The 21,413-nt window shown below is 39.5% G+C and overlaps 1 protein-coding gene and 1 pseudogene across 1 annotated transcript; both read left to right on the top strand.

Annotated features, from left to right (window-relative positions):
* Positions 1–1,072: 1,072 nt before the first annotated feature.
* On the top strand, positions 1,073–1,993 carry LOC120065552 (odorant receptor 131-2-like). Its single transcript, XM_039016617.1, has one exon. It carries the CDS (start codon positions 1,109–1,111, stop codon positions 1,991–1,993), a length of 885 nt encoding a protein of 294 aa, XP_038872545.1. The 5' UTR covers positions 1,073–1,108.
* A 5,670-nt stretch (positions 1,994–7,663) lies between these two features.
* LOC120065551 lies at positions 7,664–8,638 on the top strand (annotated as a pseudogene).
* The last annotated feature ends 12,775 nt before the right edge of the window (positions 8,639–21,413 follow it).

The following is a 21,413-nucleotide window of genomic DNA, read 5'->3' as shown; positions in this document are numbered from 1 at the left end:
TCAAATTGTTTCCTTTCAAATGGTATCAAGAATATGCATAGGTTTCAGGTCCTGAGCTACATGCAGTTAGAGTTGGGTATGTCATTTTGTGCGAAAACTGAAAAAAAGGGGCAAATCCTTAAGAAGTTTTAACATATACTTTCTGCTCTCTTCTCTGAAGGTCATTGAAAGTCCCTTGATCACCACGTTGAACATTTTAGCAGCATGGGGTAAAAAAAAGAAGCTTGATACACGGTGGATATCCATGGTCTCCTGACACTTATTAATGCATGACTTCTTACATCACAACATCCTTATAAATAACAAAGAAACCCCAAATCCTTTATAAGGCAGACATGAATCTGGGATGTTTGGTCAAATGTAAGTTACACAGAAGGTAAGTGAACACAATATTTTACATGCTGATGCTTTGATGCTTCATTGCAATGCCAGTGAATGTTTGCTTTAGTAGAGCAATACGTTCTGAATAGTACTACGGTAGGGCAGTACTTTCTCACTATAGGGATTTGTCAGTTCAGTTCAGTTTTTTAATTATCATGATGTAATAGTTGACACATTATTTACTATGTAGTTGCTATATATCAGCGTTTTTACAAAATTAATGCAATTTAAGAACATTAAATGGTGAGTATGTGGATTAGCATAACATTGTACGGATTTGATGTTTGTTGTAGAATAGCTACTTTTACTTAACATGGCATTGTTGGTGTGGCAATTATTTCCAGATCTGATGCTCATCTAACATTTTCAAGAATCAAGAAGACACTGAATCAGTTTAAGACAGTTTACAGAATCTTCCTAGTTGTATTGCTTTTTTGGTTAGCTGTGGCCTCACATTTAACAAAGGACTGCTAAAAATCAAGGCTTCTTCTTGTGTAATTTTTTTTTTTTAATTACTTTTACCAGATGAGAACAAGTTCACTTATTTACAATGACAACCAAAAATGTTGACTGCAATTTGTTTGAAATGTGCTCCAATTTCTCCATTAAGGAAATGAACTCTACAGCCAGCCTGTTGGACATGAACTTCACATCCCAGATGTCAGTTGGAGGTGGTGGCTACCCTAAAGACAGCTTTAGCACCGCCTTGACCAAGAACATTGTGGCCATGCTGGTGTGGCTGGCCCTAAGCTTCATCAACGGAAGCATGGTCCACACCTTCCTCAAGCATAACTTTTTCTATGAGGACCCGCGCTACATCATGTTCATCTATATGGTCATAAATGACGCCCTGCAGCTCACCCTGGTCACGGCACTGTACGTAGTCAGCTACATTTTCTTCAAGATCCATGCTTCCGTGTGCTGCCTGCTGGTGATGACTGCCGTTTTGACCACACGCTCCACCCCTCTCATATTAGCCGGTATGGCCGTGGAGCGCTACCTGTCTATCTGTTTCCCCTTACACTACGGGCACACATGCACGGTGTCACGCACCATTGCCCTCATTGTGGTCATCCTGTTCTTAACGGTGGCCGTGCCTCTCACTGACCTCATGATCGCACTCATCAAGGAGCCCCTGGGCTTCTTTCGCACCTCCATCTTCTGCGATCACTCCCTCGTCTTCCGGGACCGCTCCATCTACTACAAGAACGCTGTGTTTGACAGCATCTATTTCTCCTTTGTGGCGCTCACGCTGCTCTACACTTATTGTAAGATCATGCTAACGGCACATGCTGCCTCCACGGACCTGGTGTCCATAAAGAGGGCAAGGAATACAGTGCTACTCCACGGGGTGCAGCTGCTGCTGTGCCTGCTGGCCTTTGTAGTCCCCTCTCTGCAAGCAGCCCTCATCACTCTCTTCCCACAGTTTGTCCTGGAGATCCGTTACATCTTTTTCCTGATGGTCTACATCATCCCACGATTCCTCAGCCCCATGATCTATGGTTTCAGGGACGAGAAGTTCCGCAAATACTGGGCCAGGTACCTGACATGTCGTAGGAACAATATATCTAGATTGAGGCCAGCTATGAAAGTGAATCTCAAGTTCAGGTGATAGGAACATTTTGCTTGAATTCTTAGAAAATGGATAGAATATGAAGTATTGCATGTAGTGATGGGTGAAAAATGTGGGGGTCCTTGTCAGTGACATACGGTTGTAGTCGAAAGTTTACATACACTTGGAGTTGTATGTATTTACATACGCTTGGAGTCATTAAAACACGTTTTCAACCACTCCACACATTTCTTGTTAACAAACTATAGTTTTGAGAAGTTCGTTAGGACATCTACTTTGTGCATGACACAAGCAATTTTTTATTTTTTTACAGACAGATTATTTCACTTATAATTCACTGTATCACAATTCCAGTGGGTTAGAATTTTACATACACTAAGTTGACTGTGCCTTTAAACAGCTTGGAAAATTCCAGAAAATTATGTCATGGCTTCAGAAGCTTCTGATAGGCTAATTGATATCATTTGAGTCAATTGGAGGTGTACCTATGGATGTATTTCAAGGTCTACGTTCAAACTCATTGCCTCTTTGCTTGACATCATGGGAAAATCTAAATAAATCAGCCAAGACCTTAGAAAAAAATTGTAGACCTCCACAAGTCTGGTTCATCCTTGGGAGCAATTTCCAAACACCTGAAGGTACCACATTCATCTGTACAAACAATAGTACGCAAGTATAAACACCATGGGACCACACAGCCATCATACCGCTCAGGAAGAAGACGCGTTCTGTCTCCTAGAGATGAACGTACTTTGGTGCGAAAAGTGCAAATCAATCCCAGAACAACAGCAAAGGACCTTGTGCAGATGCTGGAGGAAACAGGTACAAAAGTATCTATATCCACAGTAAAACGAGTCCTATATCGACATAACCTGAAAGGCAGCTCAGCAAGGAAGATGCCACTGCTCCAAAACCGCCATAAAAAAGCCAGACTACGGTTTACAATTGCACATGGGGACAAAGATCGTACTTTTTGGAGAAATGTCCTCTGGTCTGATGAAACATAAATGGAACTGTTTGGCCATAATGACCATCGTTATGTTTGGAGGAAAAAGGGGGATGCTTGCAAGCCGAAGAACACCATCCCAACCGTGAAGCATGGGGGTGGCAGAATCATGTTGTGGGGGTGATTTGCTGCAGGAGGGACTGGTGCACTTCACAAAATAGATGGCATCACGAGGGAGGAAAATTATGTGGATATATTGAAGCAACATCTCAAGACATCAGTCAGGAAGATAAAGCAAATGGGTCTTCCAAATGGACAATGACCCCAAGCATACTTCCAAAGTTGTGGCAAAATGACTTAAGGACAACAAAGTCAAGGTATTGGAGTGGCCATCACAAAGCCCTGACCTCAATCCTATAGAAAATGTGTGGGCAGAACTGAAAAAGCGTGTGTGAGCAAGGAGGCCTTACAAACCTGACTCAGCTACACCAGCTCTGTCAGGAGGAATGGGCCAAAATTCACCCAACTTATTGTGGGAAGTTTGTGGCAGGCTACCCGAAACGTTTGACCCAAGTTAAACAATTTAAAGGCAATGCTACCAAATACTAATTGAGTGTAATGTAAACTTCTGACCCACTGAGAATGTGATGAAAGAAATAAAACCTGAAATAAATCATTCTCTCTACTATTATTCTGACATTTCACATTCTTAAAATAAAGTGGTGATCCTAACTGACCTAAGACAGGGAATTTTTACTTGGATTAAATGTCTGGAATTGTGAATAACTGAGTTTAAATGTATTTGGCTAAGGTGTATGTAAACTTCCGACTTCAACTGTACATGCGCCACTTCACAATACTGTATATTATGTAATAAATTGTCATTATGTTTTTATACTGTAACATAATGCTGTTTGCTGGAAAAACACGTTCAATGACTCAATGACTCATTCCTACAGGGTATAAATAAAATAAGAACTATGTGTGTGCGTGCGTGCGTGTAACCACTCAAATTCATAGACGGACCTATAGATCCAACGAAATCGGCATGATAACCGGAAGGAGTATATTTTTTTAAAGGCATATTAAGAGATATTTCCTTGCATTCCAATGGACATATCAACTACCCCTGGATTCTTGAGAATGTTTACATTCATCCCCTGAGAGTGTAGTACAGGGCTGCCCAACCCCGGTTCCCGGAGAGCTACCATCTTGTAGATTTTCGCTTCAACCCAAATCTAGCACACCTGATTCTAATAATTTAGTTGGTTGATAAACTGAGTAGAAAAGGTTGGTGTAGTACAACTGGTGTAGTACAACTGTGTTACACTACCATAACCTAAAATGTAAGTTTACTACAACATTCTTTATGTTTTCGTTGTCATTGAGTCTTTATTAATAAACAATGTAAAGCTTTTAAATATAATGCTAATCCTTTACCATTGTTTGTACAGATCCAGTTAATCAAGTTTGGTCCAATACCATGGAACAATGTCACGGAAAAATGTAATGTCATTTCTCCATAAAGAAACAAAACCACTGTATTCCTTCCTAGTGACAACAAGCCACTATTAAAGGCAACTTACTGTGTTCAGGGCTGCAGGTCTTTTTGTTTCTTCATGTACAGTTTAGCAACAACCAGGACCTACTTGTATATGTATGTGATGCCTGTATAACAAATCCGATTAAATCACACAAGCATTAACATTTTATATTTTTTTAAAGGGTCAGATAATTATATCACAAAATTACTGCTAAGTAATTAACCTGTTTTTATCTTCCCCTTACCAGTCTTTAGGGTTTGCCTTTTGGTGTATAATATCATACATAAAGTAACTCTGTATATAAAATAGCAGTCTCTGTCCCATCTGTGTTATTCCAGGACAGTGAAAGACAAGAGTTCTCTGTTTCTCAAGAACAAAGTAAAAGCTCTTCAGAATAGACTTTTCTGTGTTGTAGTAGCTAGACTTTGTTCTTATCAATGCACAATGTTATGCAATATTACATAGTTGATGTGACTTGATGACAATGCTAAAAAAAAGTGTTAGAAAGATATATAAACGCTGCACTGATGGTTAATGCCAAATCATTAAGGATTAAAAGGAAAGTTCACTAAAATGTCAAATTGTATGACACTTTCCAGCCCTGTAATTAAACTATTGAAATGATGAACAACAGCCGAGTGGATCACTTAAATTAAGATTTCATCAAAAACTTCACAACATCTGCCCTGTAGGCATAATCATCAACTACATTAATGTAACTTTCGTGTATACTTTCTTCAAAAGTCATATCTTCTACAGGAAGATATGGGGTATATTCTATACATTCTCTGATTTGGGAGCTAAATGAACAAACAAGCTGTTTCGATTCCCAATGTCCACCAAAAAGTGCCGTTCAAAAAGAGCTGTTTGTTCGCATACGACCCATCACTACCCTACAGTGTTAATCTTGTTTGAAATGTACAGTAGGGAGATGGCAGGGGGATGCATTTCTTGTTCAGTAAGTGTGATTGATCCTCAGGTATTTACATCCCCATTTCAATTTTCCTTTCCTTGTATGGTTCCCCAACCCCATGGAAAGTTTGTCCACTAATTGAGCAAGCAATTTAAACTATTTTGTACTGATGGGTATAAAAGGAAAAGAGGATACCTAGTCAGTTGTACAACTGAAATATGTCTTCTGCATTTAACCCAAACCCCTCTGAATCAGAGGGCTGCCTTAAACAACATCCACAGCACCCAGGGAACAGAGGGTTAACTGCCTTGCTCAGGAGCAGAACAACAGATGTTTACCTTGTCAACTCAGGGATACGATCTAGCAACCTTTCGGTTACTGGCACAACGCTCTAACCACTAGGCTATCTCACTGCTCATTAGGAAATGCAACTTTATGCTGTATGTGCTCATTAATGGGTATATTTTCATTCCACTGCACAACCTCCCACACATTTAAATCTGTCTTGTGCACCAAACATGATGGAAGAATACCTCTGGACACAATTTCCTAAAGAGTATTTCATATTTTATGTAACACTTTACAACAACGTTTCATAAGGCATTCTAATAGTGCTTATAGTGCTTTATGAGTGCAGTTAGACGCATTATAGTGCATTATGCATAGCTCATAAGGCATTATACATGCGATTATAATGCATTATGTAAAGGGTTCTCATCGGAAGTGTTACCAATATTTCAAATAAGTTTAATACTATCATGCCAAGTCTTCTAAGCTGTCTATCCTCATTCAATTCCCCAGCCCTATCCCTCAGTTTACCAAACAAAGGGGCGGATTGGGCTGTTGAAAAGACCGACTTTGGCTGTAATGATCATGCACCATCCCCTGCCGCTCTACTGGCTCCTCATTCCCCAATAGATTACATCATCTCACTTAGATGTGTCAAAATGCATCTATATAAACCAGTAGCTTTGCCTCACAAATTTACTGGCTAGTCAGACAGGGATTGTGTGGTACGTTTTACAGCCTTTCTTATCATGTGGACACGTAAAATGATTACAGATGGAGACTAGGGATTTGAAAATCTCACTTGCAACTCTCCAAAACAACATAGGCCAATAGGCAAACGGATTACTTCTTAACAACTTTAAATTTAATTATCATGAATGATTCCAATTGAGGAAAGATGAGATGACAATAATTATAATTTCTTAGTGTGTACATTAGATTAATGTGTGTTGTGCAGGTTTTAGTTGTAACATAATAATTCATGTGACTAACCAGGTTTCCATCCAACCTTTTTATGCGAGTAAAGTCTGATAAAATTTCAAGACAGGCCTGATGGAAACTCAAATTTGTCGGTAAACTCTCCAAATGTCGACAAAACAAAATAAGTTAGATGAAGTGGGATCTTTTTGTGTCTGTAAAATGTCTTTATGAGGAAATATTGATATAATAACCATCATATCAAAGTAAACTTGGAGTCACGAGATATAGTGTGGTCCTTCCACTACCACGCGGGAAAGAACGCAGTTTAGTAGGCTACAGATGAAATGCAGTTTATGATGAACTCCACAAGGTGGTGAAAGTGCATGCAGTGATTGATGCTCCTTTGCAATAATTTGAGGGTCTTATTCTGGATACATGATGATCAATGCTTGGCTGCCTTAATAATCTTTGTCCATAATAATCTAATCATGTAGGCTATCCTACCCTCACTGTATATGCCAGCTCCTGGCTAGAGTGCACGTGCCAAGACCAGAGTGGGTACATTCGCAATATATCGCAAAACATGGGAACAAAACCATCAGTAGAGTTGAAAATGTGATGCAAACCCATTTAACTTGTGTTCTTTATTTTTATGTGCACTACGTCACCACAAACAGCCTTTTATCCGCAACAGGTTCATTTGATGGAAATCTGTCACCAACTGGATGGAAACCTAGCTACTGACATGAATATTACAACAACTTTTCTCCTATTAGTGTTGCAATGACTTGATGACAAGCAGAAACTGAAAATGACATGTACACTATAATTCTGCACTAATACACTACTTTAAGCTAGCTAGGTGTGTTTATTTGTAGTCATAGCCAGCTCAGTCCCAAGAAAAACAGTAAGGCTCTTTGTTACCTTTTTCATTGTACAGTATATCAAGTTTAAGCTATCCCTGTAATCGTATCTCTTCTTATGGGGATTGTCTGAATAATATTTGTTTTTCTTTGTCAGGTACTGTCTATGTACTTCTTAATAGTCAACGAGTAATGAACTTCACCAAAGGCCGAAATCAATTCAACATTGCTTTCATGAACAACTGAATGATGAACAACAGCAGAGCAATGGATAACTTCAGTGACGCTTTCTTGAAAAACTTCACAACAATTGCCCTGGGTGTAATCATCAACTACATCAATGGAACCTTTGTGTATATTTTCTTCAAGAGTCATATCTTCTACAGTGACCCGAGGTATATTCTATACATTCATCTGGTGATCAACGACATGATTATGCTGTCTTTTGCAGTGGCGCTACAGGTTATAACATATGCGCTTCCATATGGCCTGAATATGTTTGTTTGCTGTACGATGCTTGTAATCCTTAGCACAACCAACAGAAACAGTCCATTGAACTTAGCAGGCATGGCCATAGAGCGCTACATTGCTGTCTGTAAGCCCCTGCATCATATGCAGATCTGTACAGTGCGTAGGACCTACATCCTCATCTGCCTCATCTGGAGTGTGGCAGTCATCCCTGCACTCAGTGACATCATCATTGTGCTAGCTACTAAACCATTCACCATTTTTTCCACAGGCGTTCTATGTTATAACAATGATGTTTATGGTTCCCCATATCATAAGGCTACATCCACGGCGGTCCATATTGTTAACCTGTCATTTGTATTTCTGACATTGGTCGTTACTTATTTGAAGGTTCTTTTTGCTGCAAAAGCTGCCATAACAGACCCAGCATCGGCTCGAAAGGCTCGTAACACAATATTGTTACATGGGGTTCAGCTTTTGTTCTGCATGCTGGGGTATATCACGCCCCTAACCAATATGATTCTTTTGTCTCTCTTCCCAAATAAGCGAACAATCATTCTGTTCTCAAATTTCCTCTTCACCAATGTTTTGCCACGTCTCTTAAGCCCAGTGATTTACGGTTCAAGAGATCAGAAATTTGCCAAGTATATGAGAGTTTACTATTCATGCAAAAAATATGATATCCAGATAAAGCCCACTGAAGTTCAAGTGAATTCAAAAAAGTGGAAGGGTAAATTGTAACCTGTTCATAATCATAAAATTTGCGTCAGGATGGGCTGGATGTGTCAACTGTGTATTGAAGTGTTGATCTACACAGGACCTGCATTTTCATCGCCCTCATCTGGGGTCATCACTGTACTTGCAACCATAAAAATATAATCTAATTATAATTCTGTGCTTGCACCTTGGTCTTTGTGAGCACTAATTACTAACTATTCTCCTCTGTTATTTTCTGTTACATACTCAATATTGTAGCGACCTTAGCCCAACACCTAGCGACCTCATCAAGGGGTTTGGATCTCTTGGCAGAAGGTGTTAGGTTGACAGTCCCTGGACCTGAGTTTGAGTCCCAGTTGGGTCTACCACCTGAATTCGCTACAATATTGAAAGGACATTGGTAGATCACCTTGCAACCTCTCAAGAAGTTTGAGCATCTTGGTGTAACCTGACAACCCTCTGAATTCACGAATGCCAGAGCGCACTCTGAGTGTACTCTGGCATTCCAGATTGAATTTACGAACACACCCCTAGAGCGTTAGTGACTGTAACTGTGCTGCTGGCAACAGTTTAATTACCTTTTTTGCTGACATTTACTGACACCGGTCATATTCAGCGGGTGTTGCTCGTTTGTAAATTCATCAGTCATTCTGCGCTCTGGCACACTCAGACCAGAGTGCTCTAAAATCGGAGTAGATAACCAGAGTGAACACACCTAATATCTTGGAAATTAAGCCTGATGTTAAATACTAATTCGTATATTCAGCACAGTACAATGTCTGGAGTTTCATATTCATGTGGAATATGATACAGTATAGAGTTTCTGTATACAGAAAAAACTTGGGATTAATGTTGCTACATTGCAATTATTTTTGAAATCAGAGCGCACTCAAATGAGCATCTTAAGATGCTCTTGTTTGATAATAATTCTGGGAACATATCTATCTTCACATATATTGCATTGTACAGATTGTACCTGCATTAGAAATACCATATTTAGGCAGGTAAGGCTGTTGGTCACCAGATGGTGCTATTGTCAAAAGAAAATCAACAGTGCCAAATTCCATTACACAAGGGCCACTATACAGTATACAGCATGTCCAGTTTCCTGGACCCAGATACATTTTACTCATGAAATAAAAACACGCTCAATAGAAAACCTCCATTGAATGTGCTTTTCAGCCCAGGAATAGGCTAAATCTGGGTCCAGATAACTATACCTATAGTATAGTATAGTATAGTAAAGTATAGTAATACAACTTATTTACAAGCACTTCGTTACACCCGCAATAACATCTGCTAAACACGTGTATGTGACCAATGCATTTGATTTGATTTGATTTTTAATTGTTGCTCTTATACCTGTCCGGTAAGGGTGTAATCACTTTAGTAACAACATAGTAATAACATGTTGTTAAATAGTACTTCATGAAATGAATTTTAATTGGATTGAGATTTACAAATGAGTCTGTGTGTAAATGGAACACACGTTTAAAGCATGCACGCAGCTCTGCAGACACTGTGGCCCTCAAGGACAGGGGTGTGTTTGACACCCCTCTATGCTGTGCTATTGTCAGTTACATTCCGTCATCAAGATATAATAGTGTTGCTATTAAATGTTGATAATTCACAAATGAGTCATAGTAAGGATTACTGGATTGCTGCATTGTCAGGGGCAGTGGGCACGGACATAAATTCAACATCTATTCCACATTGGTTCAACATAATTTAGTTGAAATTATGTGAAAAGAATGTTGATTCAACCAGTGTGTGCCCTTACCACAGCATGTTGGCAAGAACATTGCGTTAGATAACCTACTAATTACCAACAAATAGAATTCTTGTTTATGGTCACTGGGCTTGTAGTAGACCATCAAATCTTTCACACAATTTAGCTTGAATTATTATAGCAATTTCAAATAATTAAGTATATCCCTTGATAATATAAATAGGCCTAGGCCTACAACGCTGTACCTTATCATTACCCAAGCAATAATTTGAAATAGTTGAGAAAAGTAATATCGCTCAACTTGCTCTCATGGAAAATCACTCATTGAGAACTAAAGATGTATTAAATCAAGTATAGGGCCTATTTGCATGTGAAAATGTCATGCATTTGCTTCGTTGTTGTGCATTTGTTGTACATGTTGGGGGTCCACTTTTTGACGGTAGGCTATGCACACATTAATAAGTATAGCTTTAATGTTCTAGAGAAATGTGTTTAAATCTTGAAGATTGTTATTTGGAATTGTATGTTCACAAAAATAGAATTTGAAAACATTCAATACAAACAATGGAAGTTTGAGTGATAAGTGCGGCAGGTCCAAATAAAATCATAGAAAAAGACTAGGCTACTGTATGGTAATTGTGCATGACATCATCCTCAGCAGGAGCTAACACGTGCATTTATTTTTCACTGACAATTGTAACCCTTACCTTAACCGAAATTTAAAACGGTTAAGGTAAGGGTTAAGGTTCGGGTTAGATAACGGTTATGGTTAGGGTAGAGGTTAAGGTTAGGGTTCACGGTAGGGACGTCCCAAGGATCCAGAATTGCACTACCATACCTCAAGACAGGCGAGAGGAGGCTGATGTATCCTTGGAGAGAGATGTGCGGTTACTCGTCGCGAGATAACATCCACACGGAAAGTACCGTGAAATGCAGATGAACCTTTATGTGTGACGATGGTATGCAATCACGAGCGTAAGAGAAGATGAGATACAGTACGAGTGCTGTTACAGTAACAATACCTTTGCTGAAGTGGAGAAAGTGCTGAATTTAGTTATGACAATGCCTATCAAAAGAACAAAAACTTCATAGTATAGGTAGTAGACCTTAAGCATGAGTTAAGACTGAAATGTACAAAGATTCAGCCAGACAGCCTCTCAAACTTCACATGGGATAGAGACTATATTCAATTAAAAAACAGAAAAGAAGAACAAAATCATCTTGAGGTGAGTTTGTATTTTTTTAGTTTTTGTTATAACTTAATCTTTCTATTAGTCTAGTAGCATTTTTATTTTTGTACAAATATCGAATGATAGTCCTGTTGACAGGTCTGCATGCTCATCATATTGGTTTGTAATTAGTGTAGGGGGGAAATGTCTAAAAGAAAAGTTATTTGATAGTTTATATTCAAATGCCACCAACAGTATGCTTTTTAGCCTATGACATTATTTTGCATTTTATAAGGCAACAAATGACATTACCTATGATGTACCTACTTCAGACTGTCTATGAATCTCTGTCTGTAAACTAACATTTCAAGTACAGTGATTTTAAACTGAGAGCCCTCTTCTTGATTATACATCAACAATTTTTATATGCACCTGGCAATTCCCACAAGAGCCGCACTTGTCATTTTGGATCTTAAGAGAGCACATGAATTGCATAGACCATGTGTGTGTCAAGTTTGGACAAAGATCGCATTTGTGTTTGGCTTAATTAAAATCAAAATCGTCTTGAAACAACAATATGTGTGTAACTTTCCAAGTGTATAGACTCAGCCTGAATAAAACCTATAAGGTTGCATCAACGTGGTTTAAATAAATCTTAGATTAGACCTTAATCAGAGATGTGTTCCACCACTTAGTTTTAAACCTGGGTTAGTTAATCTGAGGTTAAATCTTTGAACTATGATTAGTTACATATGTCATAATGATTTCATAGCAATATGTTCTCATTCTAAATCGAGAGAAACAAACCCCCACTGGTCACTTTGCCAGGTTGTACTTCAAGCTAAAAGATACACTTTTTGGTCAAATTAGTTATTTGGCTAGGTGACTTTTACAAACAATGTAGCCACAGGAAGTAAAATGGATAATCACACCCATAATACAGCACATACACTGACATTTTATCAACTCAAACCACGTCCATTGGCAGATTAGCATTAATCCCTAATCTAATTTTAAATTTGATTTTAAAACAGAGCAACAAGATTACATTTGATCTTGGTTTAAAACTTCTTCTCAATAGGGGGTGCTATTTGCACTTTGTAATAATTTCGTTCCCAAATTAAACTGCCTCGTACTCAATTCTTGCTCGTACAATATGCATATTATTATTACTATTGGATAGAAAACACTCTCTAGTTTCTAAAACCGTTTGAATTATATCTGTGAGTGAAACAGAACTCGAGTTAGAGCATTTTTCCTATGAGGATGTGAGAATGCAGAATTCTGCAAGCTGTTTCCAGGTCAGTTTATTAATTTGCCTGTCTTCTATTGGTTGAGATGCACTGCATACGTCTTCCCCTGGGTGTCAGCGAATAGTGAGAGTTGAAATGGGGTTGCTAGGCAGAACTGAGAGGTTATAAAAGACCTCGGAACAAAGTGTCCGGCCTTTTTTCACTTCGCTCTGACGCAGGGAGGACATCTGGCTGTGGCTCTAGAACGCTCCGGTTATAGGCCTTAGATATATCCGGTCATGTTTTTATTCGTTATAGGTGTTAAAGACATCATAAGGTAGTTAATTTAAACCGACTTATAGCAGTTTATATCAGTTTATTGCGATTTTCTGGAATTTCTTTGTCACGCGCTATCACGAGTTGGACACCTCTCCGGCACATAGCTAGCGTTAGCTGCTAAATCTACAGGAGAAGAGGACATCTTTCAACCAAAAGACGATTGTTCTGGAGAAAGGACACCTTGCCCAAGATTCTGATGGAAGCTCGTCAAATACTAAGAAGTCTTTATGCTGTTAATTCGTATTTATGTTGAAAAATGTTAAACAATAATTCCGCCATGAATTTCGGTGCGGTCTCGCTTTAGCGCACGCTGTATGTAGCAGTAACGTTAATTTTAAAAATCTAACACAGCGATTGCATTAAGAACTAATGTATCTTTCATTTGCTGTCCAACCTGTATTTTTCAGTCAAGTTTATGATTAGTTATCGATTAGATTAGGTGCCTCTCCAAGATGGCGCCGGACAGATTGCTTGAAGTTTGCCTACTTATCACATTGTATAACCACGATTTGTGCCGCTACATATGCACATTTTCGAACAAACCCTATATGCATTGTGTAATATGATGTTACAGGACTGTCATCTGAAGAAGTTTATGAAGGTTAGTCAAAAATTATATATCTTTTGCTTGTTTGTTACGATCGCTAACCTTTGCTGCTGGTAAATGGCTTGTGTTTCTGGCTATTGTGGTAAGCTAATATAATGCTATATTGTGTTTTCGCTGTAAAACACTTAAAAAATCTGAAATATTGGCTGGATTCACAAGATCTGTGTCTTTCATTTGCTGTATGCTGTGTATTTTTCAGAAATGTTTTATGATGAGTATTTAGGTAATTCACGTTGCTCTCTGTAGTTATTCTAGTCTTTTTGGTGAGAGTTGTGATGGTGGCTGCAATGGTAAACTATGATTTATACCTGAAATATGCACATTTTTCTAACAAAACATATGCTATACAATAAATATGTTATCAGACTGTCATCTGATGAAGTTGTTTCTTGGTTAGTGGCTATTTATATCTTTATTTGGTCGAATTTGTGATAGCTACCTATGCAGTAAAAAAATGGTGGAGTAAAAAAAGTGGTGTCTTTTGCTAACGTGGTTAGCTAATAGATTTACATATTGTGTCTTCCCTGTAAAACATTTAAAAAATCAGAAATGATGGCTGGATTCACAAGATGTGTATCTTTCATCTGGTGTCTTGGACTTGTGATTTAATGATATTTAGATGCTAGTATTTACTTGTGACGCTATGCTAGGCTATGCTAGTCAGCTTTTTTACTGATGGGGGTACTCCCGGATCCGGGTTTGGGAGGAATTAGAGGTTAAAGTCTAAATTAAAATCAAATACAATTTTATTTGGCATAAGCTTCGCAAACAACAGGTGTAGACTAACATTGAAATGCTTACTTACGGGTCCTCCCAACAATGCAGAGAGAAAGGAAATAGAGAAATCATAGAAAAGTAATACCATGTATTAATAAAAATTATAATAAATACACATTGAGTAATGACAACTTGACTATATACATGGGGTAACAATACCGAGTCGATCTGCGTTGTACAGGGATACAAGGTAATTGAGGTACAGTAGATACAGTACATTCCTTGTACTTTTTACGCATTTTGTTACGTTACAGCCTTATTCTAAAAATGATTTAAAAAAATGTAAATCATCAATATTGTCACGGCCGTCGTTGGAGGAAGAAGTGGACCAAAGCGCAGCGTGGTAAGTGTACATACTTTTATTAGTAGATGTTGCCAACAAAACAAAAAACATACAGAAACGACCGTGAAGCTTAACTCGGCTATAATGCCGCTAACAAAGACAACCTCCCACAAAGACAGGTGGGAAAAAGGGATACCTAAGTATGGTTCTCAATCAGAGACAACGATAGACAGCTGTCCCTGATTGAGAACCCTACCCGGCCAAAACATAGAAATACAAATAATAGAACATAGAATACCCACCCCAAATCACACCCTGACCAAACCAAATAGAGACATAAAAAGGCTCTCTAAGGTCAGGGCGTGACAAATATACACACAGTACCCCATAATGACAAAGCGAAAACTTCTGTAAATGTATTAAAAATTAAAAACAGAAATATCTTATTTACGTACACTACCATTCAAAAGTTTGGGGTCACTTAGAAATGTCCTTGTTTTTAAAAGAAAAGCAACATTTTTTGTCCATTAAAATACCATGAAATTGATCAGACATTGCAAATGTTGTAAATTACTATTGTAGCTGGAAAAGGCTGGAATATCTACATACAGAGGCCCATTATCAGCCACTATCACTCCTGTGTTCCAATGGCACGTTGTGTTAGCAAATACAAGTTTATCATTTTAAAAGAAAACCTTTTTGCAATTATGTTAGCACAGCTGAAAACTGATGTTCTGATTAAAGAAGACTCTGGGATGCTGGCCTTCCAGGCAGAGTTGCAAAGAAAAAGCCATATCTCAAGACAGGCCAATAAAAAAAAGATTAAGATGACCACAAGAACACAGACACTGGACAGAGGAACTCTACCTAGAAGGCCAGCATCCCGGAGTCGCCTCTTCACTGTTGATGTTGAGTCTGGTGTTTTGCGGGTACTATTTAATGAAGCTGGCAGTTGAGGAATTGTGAGGTGTCTGTTTCTCAAACTAGACAGTCTAATGTCCTCTTGCTCAGTTGTGCACCGGAGCCTCCCACTCCTCTTTCTATTCTGGTTAGGGCCAGTTTGCGCTGTTCTGTGAAGGGAGTAGTACACAGCGTTGTACGAGATCTTCAGTTTCCTGGCAATTTCTCGCATGGAATAGAATTCATTTCTCAGAACAAGAATAGACTGACGAGTTTCAGAAGAAAGTTCTTTGTTTCTGGCCATATTAAAACCTGTAATCGAACCGACAAATGCTGATGCTCCAGATACTCAACTAGTCTAAAGAAGGCTAGTTTTATTGCTTCTTTAATCAGAACAACAGTTTTCAACTGTGCTAACATAATTGCAAAAGGGTTTTCTAATGATCAATTAGCCTTTTAAAATTATAAACTTGGATTAGCTAACACAACGTGCCATTGGAACACAGGAGTGATGGTTGCTGATAATGGGCCTCTGTACGCCTATGTAGATATTCCATTAAAAATCAGCAGTTTCCAGCTACAATAGTCATTTACAACGTTACCAATGTCTACATTGTATTTCTGATACATTTTATGTTATTTTAATGGACAAAAAAATTGTTTTCTTTCATAAACAAGGACAATTCTAAGTTACCCCAAACTTTGGAACGGTGAGACCAAGAACCAAGATGGTCACTGACAGAGCTCCAGAGATGGGAGAACCTTCCAGAAGGACAACCATCTCTGCAGCACTTCACCAATCAGGCCTTTATGGTAGAGTGGCCAGACGGAAGCCACTCCTCAGTAAAAGGTACATGAAAGGCCGCTTGGAGTTTTCCAAAAGGCACTTAAAGAACTCTCAGATCATGAGAAACAAGATTCTCTGGTCTAATTAAACCAACTCTTTTGCCGGAATGCTAAGCATCACATCTGGAGGAAACCTTGCACCATCCCTACCGTGAAGCATGGTGGTGGCAGCATCATGCTGTGTGGATGTTTTTCAGCGGCAGGGACTGGAAAGTCAGGATCAAGGCAAAAATGAACAGATTAAAGTACAGAGAAATCCATGATGAAAACCTGCTCCAGAGCACTCAGGACCTCAGATTGGGGCAAACGTTCACCTTCCAAGGACAAAAACCCTAAGCACACAGGCAAGACAACGCAGGAGTGGCTTCGGGACAAGTCTCTGAATCTCCTTGAGTGACCCAGCCAGAGCCTGGAATTGAACCCGATCGAACATCTCTGAAGAGACCTGAAAATAGCTGTGCATCAATGCTCCCCATGCAACCTGACAGAGCTTGAGAGGATCTGCAGAGAAGAATCAAATCAAATCAAGTTTATTTTATATAGCCCTTCGTACATCAGCTAATATCTCGAAGTGCTGTACAGAAACCCAGCCTAAAACCCCAAGCAGCAAGCAATGCAGGTGTAGAAGCACGGCGGCTAGGAAAAACTCCCTAGAAAGGCCAAAACCTAGGAAGAAACCTAGAGAGGAACCAGGCTATGAGGGGTGGCCAGTCCTCTTCTGGCTGTGCCGGGTGGAGATTATAACAGAACATGGCCAAGATGTTCAAATGTTCATAAATGACCAGCATGGTCAAATAATAATCAGGAGTAAATGTCAGTTGGCTTTTCATAGCCGATCATTAAGAGTATCTCTATCGCTCCTGCGGTCTCTAGAGTGTTGAAAACAGCAGGTCTGGGACAGGTAGCACGTCCGGTGGACAGGTCAGGGTTCCATAGCCACAGGCAGAACAGTTGAAACTGGAACAGCAGCAAGGCCAGGTGGACTGGGGACAGCAAGGAGTCATCATGCCCGGTAGTCCTGACGCATGGTCCTAGGGCTCAGGTCCTCCGAGAGAGAGAAAGAAAGAGAGAAGGAGAGAATTAGAGAGAGCATACTTAAATTCATACAGGACACCGGATAAGACAGGAGAAGTACTCCAGATATAACCAACTGACCCTAGCCCCCCGACACATAAACTACTGCAGCATAAATACTGGAGGCTGAGACAGGAGGGGTCAGGAGACATCCGATGATACCCCCGGACAGGGCCAAACAGGAAGGATATAACCCCACCCACTTTGCCAAAGCACAGCCCCCACACCACTAGAGGGATATCTTCAACCACCAACTTACCATCCTGAGACAAGGCCGAGTATAGCCCACAAAGATATCCACCACAGCACAAACCAAGGGACGGGCGCCAACCCAGACAGGAAGATCACGTCAGTAACTCAACCCACTCAAGTGACGCACCCCTCCTAGGGACGGCATGAAAGAGCACCAGTAAGCTAGTGACTCAGCCCCTGTAATAGGGTTAGAGGCAGAGAATCGCAGTGGAGAGAGGGGAACCGGCCAGGCAGAGACAGAAAGGGCGGTTCGTTGCTCCAGAGCCTTTCCGTTCACCTTCACACTCCTTGGCCAGACTACACTCAATCATATGACCTACTGAAGAGATAAGTCTTCAGTAAAGACTTAAAGGTTGAGACCGAGTCTGCGTCTCTCACATGGGTAGGCAGACTATTCCATAAAAATGGAGATCTATAGGAGAAAGCCCTGCCTCCAGCTGTTTGCTTAGAAATTCTAGGGACAATTAGGAGGCCTGCGTCTTGGGAGAAAGAATGGGAGAAAGTCCCCAAATACAGGTGTGCCAAGCTTGTAGCGTCATACCCAAGAAGACTCAAGGTTGTAATCGCTGCCAAAGGTGCTTCAACAAAGTACTAAGTACTTATGTTAATGTCATATTTCCATTTTTTTTGTTAATAAATTAGCAAAACTTCTAAAAACCTGTTTTTGCTTTGTAATTATGGATGTATTGTGTGTAACGTAACAAGGGGTCTGAATACTTTCCAAATGCACTGTATTTACAGTACATATAACTAGAAATAAAGTGACTAGGCAACAGGATAGATAACAAACAGTTGCAGCAGCATTAGTGCAAAAAAAGTTAGTGCAAAAAGGTCCAATGCAGGTAGCTGTTTGGTTAACTATTTAACTAACCACTAAGCAGTCTTATGGCTTGGGAGTAGAAGCTGTTCAGGGTCCTGTTGGTTCCAGACTTGGTGCATCGGTACCGCAGAGAGAACTGTCAATGACTTGGGTGGCTGGAGTCTTTGACATTTTTTTGGGCCTGGTATAGAGGTCCTGGATGGCAGGGATCTCTGCCCCAGTGATGTACTGGGCCGTACGCACTACCCTCTGTAGCGCCGTGCGGTCGGATATCAAGCAGTTGCCATACCAAGCGATGATGCAGCCAGTCAAGATGGTCTCAATGGTGCAGCTGTATAACATTTTGTGGATCTGAAGGCCCATGACAAATCTTTTCAAATCTTTTTTTTTTCTGTATATATGAATTACAAATCAATCATGCTTCTAGTCTATTGCATAGTTACAATGTGTAATCATTGATGTCCCAGGAGCGGGAGTGGTGAACCCTGTTGAAGTGTATTATTGTAATACATACACGCAGACACAGCATCATTCAAATAATGGAGTTTGATATGACTGAAAAAGAATGTCTCAGAGATTCATACCTGAACCGCACCATTATTTGCCATGATCAGTGAATATATTCAATGTACAGGCTACAATGTGGGAATCCCAACTACAGTACATTTGTATATAGGACTTGCATCCTTGGCACAATAAAGTTATTATATTTACTCTATCCATAGGCTTCATTAATGCCATTCAGACATTAAGTTGATACAACAACTATGATAGCTGAGGTTCATAGATTGGTATGAATATTAGCTCAGAACCTAACGTTTTAGGGTCCATAAACAGATCGGCTACATACTGTAGCTAGCTACACATCCATAGGCATACAGTTATTTTTATCCTCCACTACACAATAAAGAAGTAAATAGTTAGCTAGCTAGCTGGCTAATGTTAGCTAGTCAGATAACTTGCTAAATAGCGATTTTTGTAAATTAACTTCACGACAAATTAATTAATTTGTCTCTACATTAACTAACATATTCCTCTCAATTGTACATTTTTTGCTTGACTCATTATGACGTTATAACAACTTACATCTGGTTCCACCATAATGTTTTGTCAGCCATCTTTGTTGAAGAACGCCACAAGGCAAGGGTGGCTCGCGTCAAAATTTGTCATTGGAACCTCTCGATATTATTGGTCATATAAAAACTTTGGGACCCAAATGCATAATGAGTGCTGCAACTCCCCCTTGTGGTGGTCTGGAGCAATGAAGCCGTGACGCTGGGTACCTCTAAGTCCCGTGGCGCAAGCTCGCAACTTTTAAAGGAGGAACAACTGTAGGTGTTCCTCTTGTCCACATAGGAGAGGGTATTGTGGAGTGTAATAGAGATTGTGTCATCTGTGGATCTGTTGGGGCGGTATGCGAATTGGAGTGGGTCCAGGGTGTCTGGGATGATGGTCTTGATGTGAGTCATGACCAGCCTTGGCTACAGATGTGAGTGCTGTGGGCGACAATCATTTAGACATGTTACATTGGCGTTCTTGGGCACAGGGACTAAGGTGGTCTGTTTGTAGATATTACAGACTGGGTCAGGGAGAGGTTGAAAATGTCAGTGAATAAACTTAGTTTAGTAAAAATGATTTTATTTATCTAAGGAAGGTTTAAAGTTTGGTTCAACAAGATGAATAGATAAACCTTGATTTAAACCACTTTAAGATTTAATCCATGTTGGTGCAACTCACCCCTAATCTTCTCTGGTTTAGCAGCTGTGCCAATTTAACTGAATAAAACAGTGGTTGGAGCGTTGGACTAGTAACCGAAAGGTTGCAAGATCAGATCCCCAAGGTAAAAGTATGTCGTTCTGCCCCTGAACAAGGCAATTAACCCGCTGGCATTGAATATAAGAATTTGTTCTTAACTGACTTGTCTAGTTAAATAAAGAGTAAATGGATGGACCTAGCTGATATTACAGTTTTGAACTAATGGATTTTTGTCATCTAAAGGATGAATTCAGTGTTGAAATAAACTATTCTGTACAGCTATTGTCTTTAGGACTTCATGCTGGTATATCTTCATGGTACATGTGGAATAAGCCCTTTGACTTTTTCCAGATTTTGTTGTGTTACAGCCTGAATTCAAAATGATGAAATAAAAAAATATATAATCACCTATGTACACACAATACCCCATAATGACAAAGTGAAAACATGTTTTTAGAAATGTTTGCAAATGTATTGTAAATGAAATACAGCAATATCTCATTTACATACAGTAAGTATTCATACCCCTGAGTTAAAACATGTTAGAATCACCTTTGGCAGTGATTACAGCTGTGAGTCTTTCTGGATAAGTCTACAAGAGCTTTGCACACCTGAATTGTACAATATTTGCCCATTATTCTTTTCAATATTCTTCAAGCTCTTGTTGTTGATCATTGCTAGACAGCCATTTTCAATTAATGCCATAGATTTTCAAGACGATTTAAGTCTAACTTCTTATGGCTGCAAGGGGCAGTATTGAGTAGCCAGTTAAATCGTGCCCATTTCAAACGGCCTCGTACTCAATTCTTGCTCGTACAATATGCATATTATTATTACTATTGGATAGAAAACACTCTCTAGTTTCTAAAACCGTTTGAATTATTTCTCTGAGTGAAACAGAACTCATTCTGCAGCACTTTTCCTGACCAGGAAGTGGAACGTCTGAAATCGATGCTCTGTTCTTCTTCATGCCTATACATGGGCACAAGACCTATTAGTATACATACACGTCATAC

Source organism: Salvelinus namaycush, chromosome 20 (genome assembly GCF_016432855.1).
Source record: "Salvelinus namaycush isolate Seneca chromosome 20, SaNama_1.0, whole genome shotgun sequence".
Classification (NCBI taxonomy): Eukaryota; Metazoa; Chordata; class Actinopteri; order Salmoniformes; family Salmonidae; genus Salvelinus; species Salvelinus namaycush.
This window is presented reverse-complemented; position numbering and strand designations above follow the sequence as displayed.